We start from the raw sequence: 12,667 nt of genomic DNA, 5'->3' as shown, positions 1-12,667 counted from the left end.
ATTGTTTTAGAAAGGTCCTGTTTCAAATGCTGAATTACAACCCGCCATAGAACAAGCGTTTGCGAGATTAGATAAGGACATTTCTGACGAAGCAATACCTAAAGAGAATGAACCTCTTAATCTGAAAACGATGTCGGTAGCTATGTCAGGAGCAGTAGTTTGTGTAGCTCATATAGATGGTCCCCATTTACATATTGCCAATGTTGGTGATTGCTGCGCAGTATTAGGTAATATCTTGCTTCCTGTTTATTCAACATTAATAATTTTGTGGACAATATCATTTGTCTATTTAAGTTGCCCAATTATGACACCGTAATGTTTTCCTCGCCATAGCAATCCTCCTCAGTCTATTATCCTACACAAGGATATGGTAACGCATGATGTTTTATTAACCATTCAACTCTATTTTGAGCTTTGGGAGATGCTTCCGGAGGCGAGAGTCCTGTGTTTTTTTTTTTAATTTTTTTTTTCAGATCACTGTGAATATTTAGTTCTAGAGCCACAGACTCATTTCTACGATGTGCTGTCCATGGAATTCGTAATATCCTCCTGTATACCCATCTCTCAAAGGCGTTTATTATGTTTGCGTCAGCTTTCTTGATAGTCTACGTTTCTAAAGTATATTTTGCGCTAGGGAATATCAGTGCACATGCAAAGCGAAGTTTCGTGGCTATAGTTATATGTGTCTTTCCAGATTTTCTTCAGTTTTGCTGTTGCTGATCTAGCCATTGTTAGTCGTCGTGTTTCTTCTGCTTAATTATTTCTAGTTCGATTAATTATCATAACTTTGGTTTGCAGTTTCTGTATTTTCTATACTAGTTCTTTCTGAGATGTAGCTAATATCAGGGTGTCATCTGCGTATCTTAGGTTACTAATTTTACGCCCTCTCACTGTATTTCTCCATCCCTGTCATCGAAAACTGTTTTCATGATATGCTCACTATATACAGGGTGTGCCACAACGAGCTTACACTAACGATATATTGGAAACTACTTACACGATATTAATGAAAATTGGATTATACTATTTTTTTTTAAGTTATAACGAACTTACAGAAAATATTTTGACAGACATGCCATTTCCGGTTATACCAGAAGTGAACAGCTACTATGTTATTTTAAATGAAACACCCTGTATATTGTTGCATTTTTAGATTCTGCATAAAATTCTAGGCAAAATTTGTATAAAGTATCATAGGTCAAGACTACATATTTTTTGAGTTATTTATCTTTTTGCAAAATTTGGATAGATGGAGACGAACTTTTCAAAGTTGATAGCTCATCCACTTACAAACATTTTTTTGGTATCAAACATACAAAAAATAGGTATCGTTCTTTCAAAAATTTACATCCAAATCGAATTAAATAGTTGTCTTTCAAATAGTATTTGGGTTCCCTATACCTAAAGTTAATACTTTTATGTGTATATTATTATATATCTATCGGCGCATGCTTTAAAAACTCACACAACTGACACTTCAAACCAGTAGCGTTGCGCGCTAGCTGTCATTTATTTTATCTTTAATACCTCGCGTTTTTAACAGCTGCCAACCCTAATTTTCGACCATTTTTTCTCAGGCAAACTTATATCATCATATTAAGAAAAAAAGTTAGCTTTAATTTTATAGAAAAAACAAGCATATAGTATTTTTCATATAAAAATGCGTGCACGTCACAATTTATATAAAGTGACGTCACTTATATTTAAAATTTCCAGAACGTCAACCTTAGAGTTCAAATTTTCCTAACACAGCTAATAATACGATACCCATACGGAACTACTCGATCTTTCATAGGCGTCAACATGGTATAATAATCAGAAAAATGTAATCATCATTATATTGGGAATTTTAGAAATATATTGATTAAATAACCAAAAACATTTGTTATTATTACTAATATAAATTTTATGAAATACTCTTTAAGTCTAATATTCTACAAAATAATAATTTTAATTAAATATATTAGACAATTGTGCGGAACTGATATGGGAGTATTTCAAATTTTTTGACAGTTCAGCGTGTGGTAAAATTGTTTATGTTTTGATTTCTTACACAATTTGATCATAATATATTATATATTAATAAATTGTATTTATAAATACATATTAAATTTATATTAATAGCTTTAAAAACTAATGATTGTTGTGTATTGTGATTGTGCTATGCCAAAACAACTAAATAGTCTGTAGAGAGCTAATAAGCTTTCATATCACATAGATTATTTTGAACAAGAAATAATGGAGGGACGTTTCTATTGTTAATGCTCTAAAAGTGGTAAGTTTTAAATTTAGAATATATAATTTTGTATTAAAATGTTTTCTTATGTATTTTAGTGTGCTGCAGTAATCTTAAAACTAGGTGTATTTACTGTTAATATAATAGTTTGACAAATAGTTGACATTTTAAAAATTCCCCACTTACTAACTATTCTGATGTTTTGGCAACGCTGTGGGGTTCTGACGTCGTAAATCTTGAATGACGTGCACAAATTTTTATATGAAAAATACTATATATTATGTCTTGAGCAGCGTATTTTACGCTGAACATGAAACGTGAACAGGAAAAAATAAATGAATGAAATAAAATTTTTGTCAAAAATTACTTACTATTAATTGAATTAAAAATATTTGGGGCTACTTTTTCACTATTATCAATGTATTCTCCTAATTTTAAATGTATGTAAAAATGTTGCTCTACTATGATAATTTTCTGAATTTTTAAAAATATTTAAATTGAGAATACGATAGCAAACTAGTATGACAAAAAAGTTTGTTTGCACCGTGCGCATTAGTAGATGTGGATACCCTCGAGCTTAAAGATCTACTTAATGCCCTTGGTACATAAATAACTATTATGCGATCAGAGACAACCAGGTTGTAGCTCTCCACTTTGATGATAGTAACTTAAGGTTGATCTTCACCCTCGATTAATTTGTTTCTGATCCTAGAGATGGCTCTACTGCGGCATACTACTGTGGTAATTTTTTTAACTTAATCGTAGATTTCTACATGACGACTCTGTAATATTTTCAAACCCTAATATAAATTACAGTTTTCTATAATTATATCCATTGGCTGAGTTGCCAAGTTGTGTAGACAGTAATTTTATCAAATACCTAGTAGACCAAATAAGCAAAGATATCTTTAACAACATCCTTATGTATAATATTTTACTGCTCCGCTGTGTCAATCGGAATGTATTAAAGTTACGCATTTGCAAGAACATAATCCACACCATATCATTGAAAAATGACACATATTTATTATGTAAACATTTTTATCGACAAAGAGGTACTTAGCGGCGCTATCTGTGAATATCGTATTACCACTAAATTTATACATGCAATCATATATTAGATTTTTGTTGATAGAATAGTTAAAAATTAAATTATCTGGTATTATTTAATATTTTAGTGGGATTTATATGAAAAATGGTCAATCGTCAAAAATGTTATTTAAAACATGCGAACATGTCTTTCTTTTGGTCTGTTTATTACTGGTTTCAGGTTTGTTATCTTCCTTATTAGTGCGTCTTTTTCTCTTCTTTGTATGTGTCCAAACCATCTCAGTCTGTGTGGATTAATAAATTTTACTATGTCTTCCCCTTCGGTTATATTTCTATTTCTTATTTCATGCTTCATTAGTCTTCTATATTCTCCTTGTTCGGGCTTTATTGGGCTGTTTATTCTTATCATTTTGCTTTTAATAATTCTTACTTTTTCTTTATATTTTACTTTTTATTTATATTTTTATTTTCTTTATATCTATTTTCGTACGACATATTACTTTCGCTACGTATGCTATCACTGATCTAATTGCTGCTCTATATATTTTTGTCTTTGTTTTTTGCTGTTTTTTATCTTTAAGTAGTGAATGATATTTCCAAAACACGATGTTCTTCTCTCACCTTGTGTGCGTGGTAGTGTCATGCGTTGGATGTACGATTTGAGGTAGTTGATGCCTATTTAGTTATCACGGTTCTATTTGGTCTAATTAGTTCTTCAGTTTCCGTATTCGACCAGTTTATAAAACCAAATGAGTATGTGAAAAGTGGTATTGCGTATGTGTTTATTGCTTTTACTATGTGCTTGAAATTAAGTTTGCTTTTGAGTATTAGTATCCCAGATTTAATCATACGGCTCACACTCCATCTAAGGGGAAAATTGACTCATCCCAGATACCTACGGTATCAAAAGGATTGAGCTCTGGTGGGACTCTTTCCGTGTTACCGAGCCCTAGGTGGCTTGATATGTTGGAGTATCTCCCAAAAATTTTCGTACACATCTGGACGTTGAGGGTACTACAGCTTTCTGCATAGTCTTGTAGAGATGTTCATTCAGACCTAGCTTTTTTATGTTTTCTAGGAGTTTCTTTGGAATTACTCCAGTAGTAGAGAGAATAATAGGTATTGTCTGGATACTTTCCATTCTCCACTGTCTTCGTATTTGAATTTCCAGATCCCTGTACTTGGCGATTTTTTCGTTCTGTTTAACACGAAGATTATGGTTGTTGGGTATCGCCACATCGATTAATGTTGTTTGTCTCTTTAGTTTATTAACTACTATGAGATATGGTCTATTATGTGCCACTGTTTGTTCTGTGAGCACTGTGCGGTCCCAGGATAGCTTGTAATTGTCATTGTCAAGTATACTCTCAGGAACGTATTGATAATATGGAAGATGGTTTGTTTGAAGAAGTCCCAGTTTGATAGCTATCTCTTGATGAATGATCTTTCTTACTGAGTGGTGCCGTTCCTTATATTCAGTTGCAGCAAATGCCTGACAGCCCCGGTAAGATGTTGGATAGTTTCCTGAGCTTAACATCCATATCGGCATTTGTCATTCTGGACCTGAGGGTCTTTGACGATATATTTCAGGTAATTTTTGGTTTGTATAACCTGATCCTGAATGGCTAGTAGTGAATCTTCTGTTTCAGGGAACATCTTTCCTGACGTCAGCCAATAGTTCGACGCTATATTGTCGACATAGTCTTACTGACATCATTGGGATGTCGCCCGTGCAGAGGTTCACCCATCAAACAGAGAAAGAAATAGGTATGAACCCTGTGACTGTAAGAGAGATGATCGTGAAGATGACTGGAGGAAGTACGGAGGAATGGAATAGTGTTCACAATTACATCCGAGCAGTCATTAAAAAGAAAGAAGAAGAAGAGAAACACCAACCGAGCCAACGACAGAGATAAGATCTAATTAATATTTTAATGGAAATAAGCCACAATTGAAGGTTAAAATAAGTTTATTGACGTTTGAATCTTTGATCTTTGATCTTGCACTAATAACTTGTTTATACTCCAACAATTAATAGAAAAAAGAATAGTAGTTGGTACCAAAGTACATCTAGCCTTCATCGACCTAGAAAAGGCGTGTGATACAGTTCCAAGACTTAAATTGTGGCAACAACTCGACATTAGTCCAGTCCTTTTAGGAATAATTACAGAAGTATACAGGGAGAACACTACTTACCTAAAAATCGGAAATAGACTATCAGAGCCAATAAAAGTAACTAAAGGACTAAAACAAGGATGCATAACGTCACACTCACTGTCTAATTTATATATTGAGGCAGCCCTCCATAATTGGAAAAACCACTGCCTGGGAATAGGAATCCCCATAAGAAATGACGTACTGTTCTCCCTGAACTTTGCGGATGACCAAGTCGTCCTAGCTCAAGATTTTTATGATCTAGAATTTATGATAAAGCGTCTATACAGAGAATATGTAAAATGTGGGTTACAAGTCAGCATGAAGAAAACAGAATATTTAGTTATCAATTCAGATGCAAGGTTTGAAGTGTTGATCGACGAGGACGTGGAAATCAAACAAGTGGAAAAATTTAAATATTTAAGTGCACTCATTGCTAAGAACGGCTTGGGACAAACCGAAATTAAACACCGAATTACTCAGAGACGTAAAATTGTAGGATGTCTGAACTCCTTATGGTGGGATCGCAACATTTCCAAAAGGAACAAAAAAAGAATAGTGCAAACCATGGTCGAATCAGTTCTTTGTTATGGCTCTGAAGTATAGACAATTGTGGGTTAAAAAAAAGAGGTTCAAAATGGTTTGGACACCTATTGAGAATGCCTGACGAACGTTGGCCCCAAAAACTTCACAAATGGATGCCCCCCGGAAGAAGAAAAAGAGGTAGAACTTGACGCTCATGGAATGAAGGAATTAGAAGAGCGATGGAATCGAAAGGTTTGGAGGAGGAGCATGCCTTAAACCGGCAGAATTGGCGGAGAAGAACAGGAATACGGCGATAGCCGTCTCCAAAATAAATTGTATTTACAAGTTGGCTTATTCCCATTAAAATAGTAATTACTTTAAAAGCCACAAGAAAATAGTTTCAGAACAATAGATAAGATTTAGATAAGAGAAGTGAGTGTTCCAAAAATGTCTTCACCCCACTTTCGGAGTACGCTACGTGCGATAGTCAAATGCACACAAGTAAGTGAGGGTGGTTTTAGTTGGTAGGCAGGATAATAGATACCTGAATCTTTGGTACTGCTATCTTTAGTACTTTAAATTAAACTAAAACCCAAATTTTAGGGACTCAAAATGGAGGTAGCATAAAAAAATTTCAAACCCCCCCCCCCCCTCAGACAAATTCTGTGTACGATACTGGTTATGCAAGAAACACTATTATTTTTATAAATACTAAAATAATTAACCAAAAACGCCTAAATAGGTTTTTAAAACTAAATAGGTTTTTTATAGATATATTACTTATAGAGTGTAAATTTTATGATATCCTACTTTCAAAATAAAAGTTGCAGTATCTACTATTCTGTAACTCTGTAAGTTTCAGCATGACCGGTTCAAAGTTCAAACCGATAACATTCCTATTAAATTTTGTTGTTATCTGCCAAAGTGTTGTACAAAGTAATTGATATGGCAACCCTGTTAGTGTGACGTTTTGCATGAAGCGTTTCGAAGCCGAACGTAATGCTATCTATCGATGATAAATACTACCATTGCTTCAGATGGAGCCATCCTCCCTACATTACGATTTGAAGGCGGCAGTTCAAGACATAATTCTTGTTTAACGAAATTTTTCATATGTTTAGGAAAAAATATTTAACTTTTTGTTGCAAATATTTTCCACTTTTACAGTTTTAAATATGTTGTTATTAAAAAATTTTTCGGTTTCTTACCGGTAACTTTATTATAAGCCGAAACATATTATTTTTTCCTATTGGAACAAAATTGTAAATTCAAAAATTTTCAAAAAATTCATAAGTATTTCTTATAATCATATCTTGATGCTGTAAAAAAATTAACAAAATCCTATGTTTGGTTTTCCCGCTTTATACTTGGAAAAAAGTAGTTTTTTTGAGTTTTTTCAAAAACGAAAACATGAAGTTTGTTTAAAAGTTGTCAAAATACTTCTAGACATCACATATACCTTCTCAAATTTTTTGAATTTGGGGTTTGTCTTTTGGGGGGTGCAGATCAACCTTAAACTACTTTTTTAGTGAAAGATATTTAAAGTAAATTTAATCTTCATTGTTCAATTCTAAACGAGCCATTTCTATCACTTTGTAAAATAGCCAATAATCACAAATAATACTATTTGAAAGACAACTAATTTATTTTTTATTATAAATATAAAATACAGGGTGTTTCATTTAAAATTATTAACTGACTAGTTTGAAGTTTTAAAAAAATGGCATGTTATTTGTGAACAACCTGTATTTAGCAATTTGATTTTGATATAAATTTCTAAAATAACGTTACCTACTCTTGTGTGCACAAGTTTTTAAGACATTATGATTGTAAATGGATACTCTATCTGTCAAAATATTTGAAAAAGATATATAACTTAAAAAATATGAAGTTTTAACCCATGGTATCTTATATAAATTTTATCTAGAATCTTATACAAACTCTAAAAAAATGTAATAACTTACAGGGTGTTACATTTAAAATAACAAAGGTGCCGTTTACTTCCGGTATAACCGGAAGTGGCCTTTCTGTCAAATTATTTTTTAAGTTCGTCATACCTAGTGATCCCCATAAACCAATTTTCATACGCCCATTTCCCACTTTGTATGTCAATTTACGCAGTCGAGTACTTTAGAATAGTCTACGAAGCATAGGTCCATATTGAATTCGCTTGTTTTCTCGACAATTTGATTGAAATTTAAGATTTGTTCACGAGTCCCTCTTTCTGGGACAAATCCAGATTGTTCTTCCGAAATTTGGTAACTTTGGAAACACTTTTAGCCATTCATTGATGATATTAAGGAGAACTTTACTTCCATTTGGTATTAGAAATATTATCTGTAAGTACTACTATCTGTTGGGGTTCTTTTTTTATAGATTGGAATAAGTACAAATTTACACCAGATGGCCATTTTCCAGTATTGAATATCTCTTCACATATTGTGTGAATAACGTTGATTCCGTCCTTCTCCATGCCTGTTATTGTTATTGTCATAGCAATATCCTAGGAAATAGTTAACAGTGTGTGGTTTCCTGTTACCTTCACTGTTTGGTAGTTCAGCCGCCTCTAACATGAGGACAGACCCTGTTTTGCCACAATATCTCAGACGCTGCGTAAACTGTATTAAAACCCCATTAATAAATTGATACAACTGGAGTATGAAAGTACCCGATACAATGTTTTAACGTAACTGAAGCATTTGCCGAACCTCTGACGTATAACGATTTTTAGTATAATATTGACCTATTGACCCTTTCTTGGACCAAGAGAAATCTATCTACCAAGTTTCAAGACTCTAGCGTATTTCCTTCTACAGTTATTGTACCGATAGGCAGACACATAATGATATGGTTTCAGAAAAATCCTGGGTCGGGTTCTTAATATAGCTGTCGACAAAATTATATAAACATGTGCTTTTGTTTCTTGTACTCATTTAACAGACATAACAGTTCATATTCTATGAACCATGAACCATCTTATAGTTTATGTTTAATTATATTCTCTAATAGTTCCATTTTTGTTGTAGGTACCCTTTCTGAATCAAACTCATGGGTGGCGAACAAATTGACAGTCGAGCACAATACGTATAACCAACCCGAAGTAGATAGAATAATCAAAGAACATCCTTACAACGAGGCTCTTTCTGTCATTCGAATGGATAGGTTATTAGGTCATTTGGCTCCTTTGCGAGCCATGGGTGATTTTAGGTTAGTACATCGTATTTTTGCACAAAAATAACAATATTTATGTTCAATGTAATGAAATTCAATGAAACCTTCAGTTAAAAATATTACTCATGGTATATTCCTCATAAAGAGTACACAATATATAGTATTTCCTTTAAAATTGATTGCCTGCCATCAATTTTTAATGTTGACATTTTCGCACGGAGTTGCTGTATTATCGGGAAAGAAATGATAAAAATGTAACATTATTTATCATCATTATAGTTGGCTCCACAATCTTTTGTGGATTGCCGAGTGCCCTCTCTGCCTGCGAGCAGGCAGAGACGACACTTAAGGTTTTCTCTCTTAAGGTACTCTTAAGGTTTTCTTCTACATCATTAATCCATCGTCTACGAACATTGTAGTAACATTTCTTGTTAACTTTATTATTCCTTATATAAATATATGTTATGAGACATAATAAATATAGAGTACTACAACTGATCGTTCAAGGGAAAATAGACAGCAGAAGGGGTCCAGGGAGGAGAAGACACTCGTGGCTCCAAAACTTGCGGCAATGGTTCGGATTATCATCTGCTGAACTATTCAGATCTGCCGTAAACAAAGTCAGAATAGCCATGTTGATTGCCAACGTTCGGAACGGACAAGGCACATGAAGAAGATATAAATATATATATATATATATATATATATATATATATATATATATATATATATATATAATATATATATATATATATATATATATATATATATATAATATATATATATATATACATATATATATATATATATATATATACATATATATATACATATATATATATATATATATATATATATATATATATATAATTTTGTTTTTTGACAGGTTTAAATGGAGTACAGAAATTATGAATAATGTGATAGCAAAACATTTTGGCAAACATATAGTTATTCCTCACTATCATACTCCTCCGTATTTATCTTCCGTGCCAGAAATTACACAACACAGACTAACACCAAATGATAAATTTCTAATAATAGCTACTGATGGATTATGGGATATGATGACTCCGTTACAAGCAGTTAGATTAGTAGGTAAGTCAGTGTAATAATTGTCAATAATATTAACAATTTAGAAGTTTTTGCAAAAATGGGAGATTATTGATTTGCGGGAGTTCTGAAACTATTTTCTTGTATCACATTTTACTTTTTAATTCATATATTTGAGAATTAACTGGTACTACAATATTGGAAATATTTTAGTCAATGTTTCGACTTCTTATTGATCGTTATTAGCGACTTCTGTATTCGATTAAATACAATGTATTTTGAGAACGATTTCCGAAGTAGAAATCGAAACGTCCAAAATATACTTATTTTAAACTTAAATTGTGGCTTATTCCGATTAAAAGTAGCTGGTGTTATTCCTTTCTTTTTTATGTGTTTGCCTATTGTTGTTGATGTCTTGATATGTAACCGAGCAGAAGGTACTGGGTTTTTTTCTGGTGGTGGAAATAGCAATAACGAATAACGAAGAAGAAATGTCAAAGACGAGTCGAAAACTCTCCAAGATTTCACCCAAAACAAGAGATAACAACGATTAGTCGTCATGACTGGACTAGCAATTATACATGTTGGACAATGGAAAACGTACTATTGATCTATGCAGAGAAAATAATTTAATAATAATGAATACATGAACGAACACAAAGATGCAGACAAATACTGAAAAAAGACAAAAGCAGAGGAGAAAGATCCATCATACACTAAGTGTTAGTGTATAGACCATCAAGGAATGTATTAAGGACATAAGAGTAAAACGAGGAGGTGAGATAAATAGTGACTACTATCTAGTTGTAGCTAGGACCAGCCTGGAAGTGCGACGAGAACCAATAACGAAAGACACAAAGGAAAGAAGTAAACCTCATAATACCCCCACTATAGAAGTAATAAAGCCTTATAAGCTAGCTAAAGAAGTTTGAGAATTACGTGGGTAACTACGTAACAGAGCACGCTGAACAGGATTTTGACTTAGACCAAATTTGACAGAATGAATACATGTGACGATAATGTAACTTCAATCCTAGAAACAAGAGGTATTAGCAAAGAATAAAAAGCAATGGAGAAAAATTGTGCATGCAAATAACTAAAGACATTACACCCGACACCTTAGGGTAAAAAGGTTCTGGAATATATATATATATATATATATATATATATATATATATATATATATATATATATATATATATATATCCCTGTAGCTGACTTCTTCTTTCAGTATTGGTAACCAGAGTCTGCTACATTCTATTGTTGTAATTGCTACACAGTTTTGTCATGTAGTAAGATACGGGCTGCTTATTTGATTTTACACTTTTTGCTATCTGTTTCTTTCATGACTATTGATGCACCGTTCAGTTTCAATGAAAAAGATCTGACAGCAAAAAGAGAAAAATCAAAGAAGCAGCACTTCTTTGACTAAAAGAAGAAAAACGGGTAGCAAACTCATCAATAAAATGTAGCAGGCTCTGGTTAATAATACTGGAAGATGAATTCAGCAATAAGAATATACTAACATTAATAAGTTAATAGGTGAGAAATACATTATCTTTCTATAATTAACTACAAAAACACAGACTAATAATTTCATAATTTTGAAATTGTTTTGAAAACGATTTCCGGATTAGAAATGGGAAACGTCAAAACAAATGTAAAATGTAATTCTCATTACAATTAATTCTGGTTTAATCCTATATAAAATGATATTTAACTTAAACATGCAACAGGAAGACAGTTTCAGAACCTCTTTATACAATTAATTCGCTTAATTTCTTAGTTATTATTTTTACTAGACGCTTAATTTCCAGTAATTTTGATGTGTAGTGTGCTATTAAACAATATATTAATACATTTTATTTTTATAGGAGAACACATGAAAGGTAAAGTCACATTGAACCCGTTGAAGCTTCCTAGAAAGAACATGACAATGAACGAAATCAACGAATTGCTTCTTCAACGCAAAGAAGGTCTGAAAACTAAACCTAGAGACTCAAACGCTGCCACTCACCTCATACGTAACGCTTTAGGAGGTACCGAATTCGGAATAGATCATAATAAAATCACGCAGTTGTTGACGTTACCGGATGATGTAGTTAGGGTGTTTAGAGACGATATTACCCTTTCAATTATATATTTTGATTCCGAATATTTAAGACACTGCACTACTTGAGAAGTCACTCTTAATTTTGGCGTACAGAGAAATTAAATGTAAATATTTATTCGTTCAGATGAATTTTACTTGTCGCAAACTTGTTTATTAATTGTGTGAATTTTGTATTTTGTCTACAAAACGAATATTCTAATGTTTGATATTACGTTTCGACTTTAACGCTATGATTAGCTGAAATGTTCAAATTAATTACGAAAATTTACAAAAAAGACGTGATAATATTCAGTTAAGAACTGAAAATCCTATGTAGTGTTTTCAAATTAAGTGGTAAACTCTTTTATATTTCTTTGGTCGTCTCTACG

At 32.5% G+C, this 12,667-nt stretch overlaps 1 protein-coding gene across 1 annotated transcript in view; it reads left to right on the top strand.

Annotated features, from left to right (window-relative positions):
* Positions 1–12,420, top strand: part of Pdp (pyruvate dehydrogenase [acetyl-transferring]-phosphatase 1-like protein, mitochondrial) — a 101,506-nt gene extending 89,086 nt beyond the window's left edge. Inside the window, exons 4-7 of the mRNA XM_072526424.1 lie at positions 11–227; positions 8,992–9,172; positions 10,023–10,231; positions 12,061–12,420. Coding sequence (XP_072382525.1) covers positions 11–227; positions 8,992–9,172; positions 10,023–10,231; positions 12,061–12,365 — 912 coding nt within the window. The 3' untranslated portion in view covers positions 12,366–12,420. The remainder of the gene's footprint in view (positions 1–10; positions 228–8,991; positions 9,173–10,022; positions 10,232–12,060) is intronic.
* The last annotated feature ends 247 nt before the right edge of the window (positions 12,421–12,667 follow it).

This window comes from Diabrotica undecimpunctata, chromosome 3, assembly GCF_040954645.1.
Source record: "Diabrotica undecimpunctata isolate CICGRU chromosome 3, icDiaUnde3, whole genome shotgun sequence".
Classification (NCBI taxonomy): Eukaryota; Metazoa; Arthropoda; class Insecta; order Coleoptera; family Chrysomelidae; genus Diabrotica; species Diabrotica undecimpunctata.
Note: the sequence above shows the minus strand (reverse complement) of the source record. Positions and strands in the feature narration are given on the sequence as shown.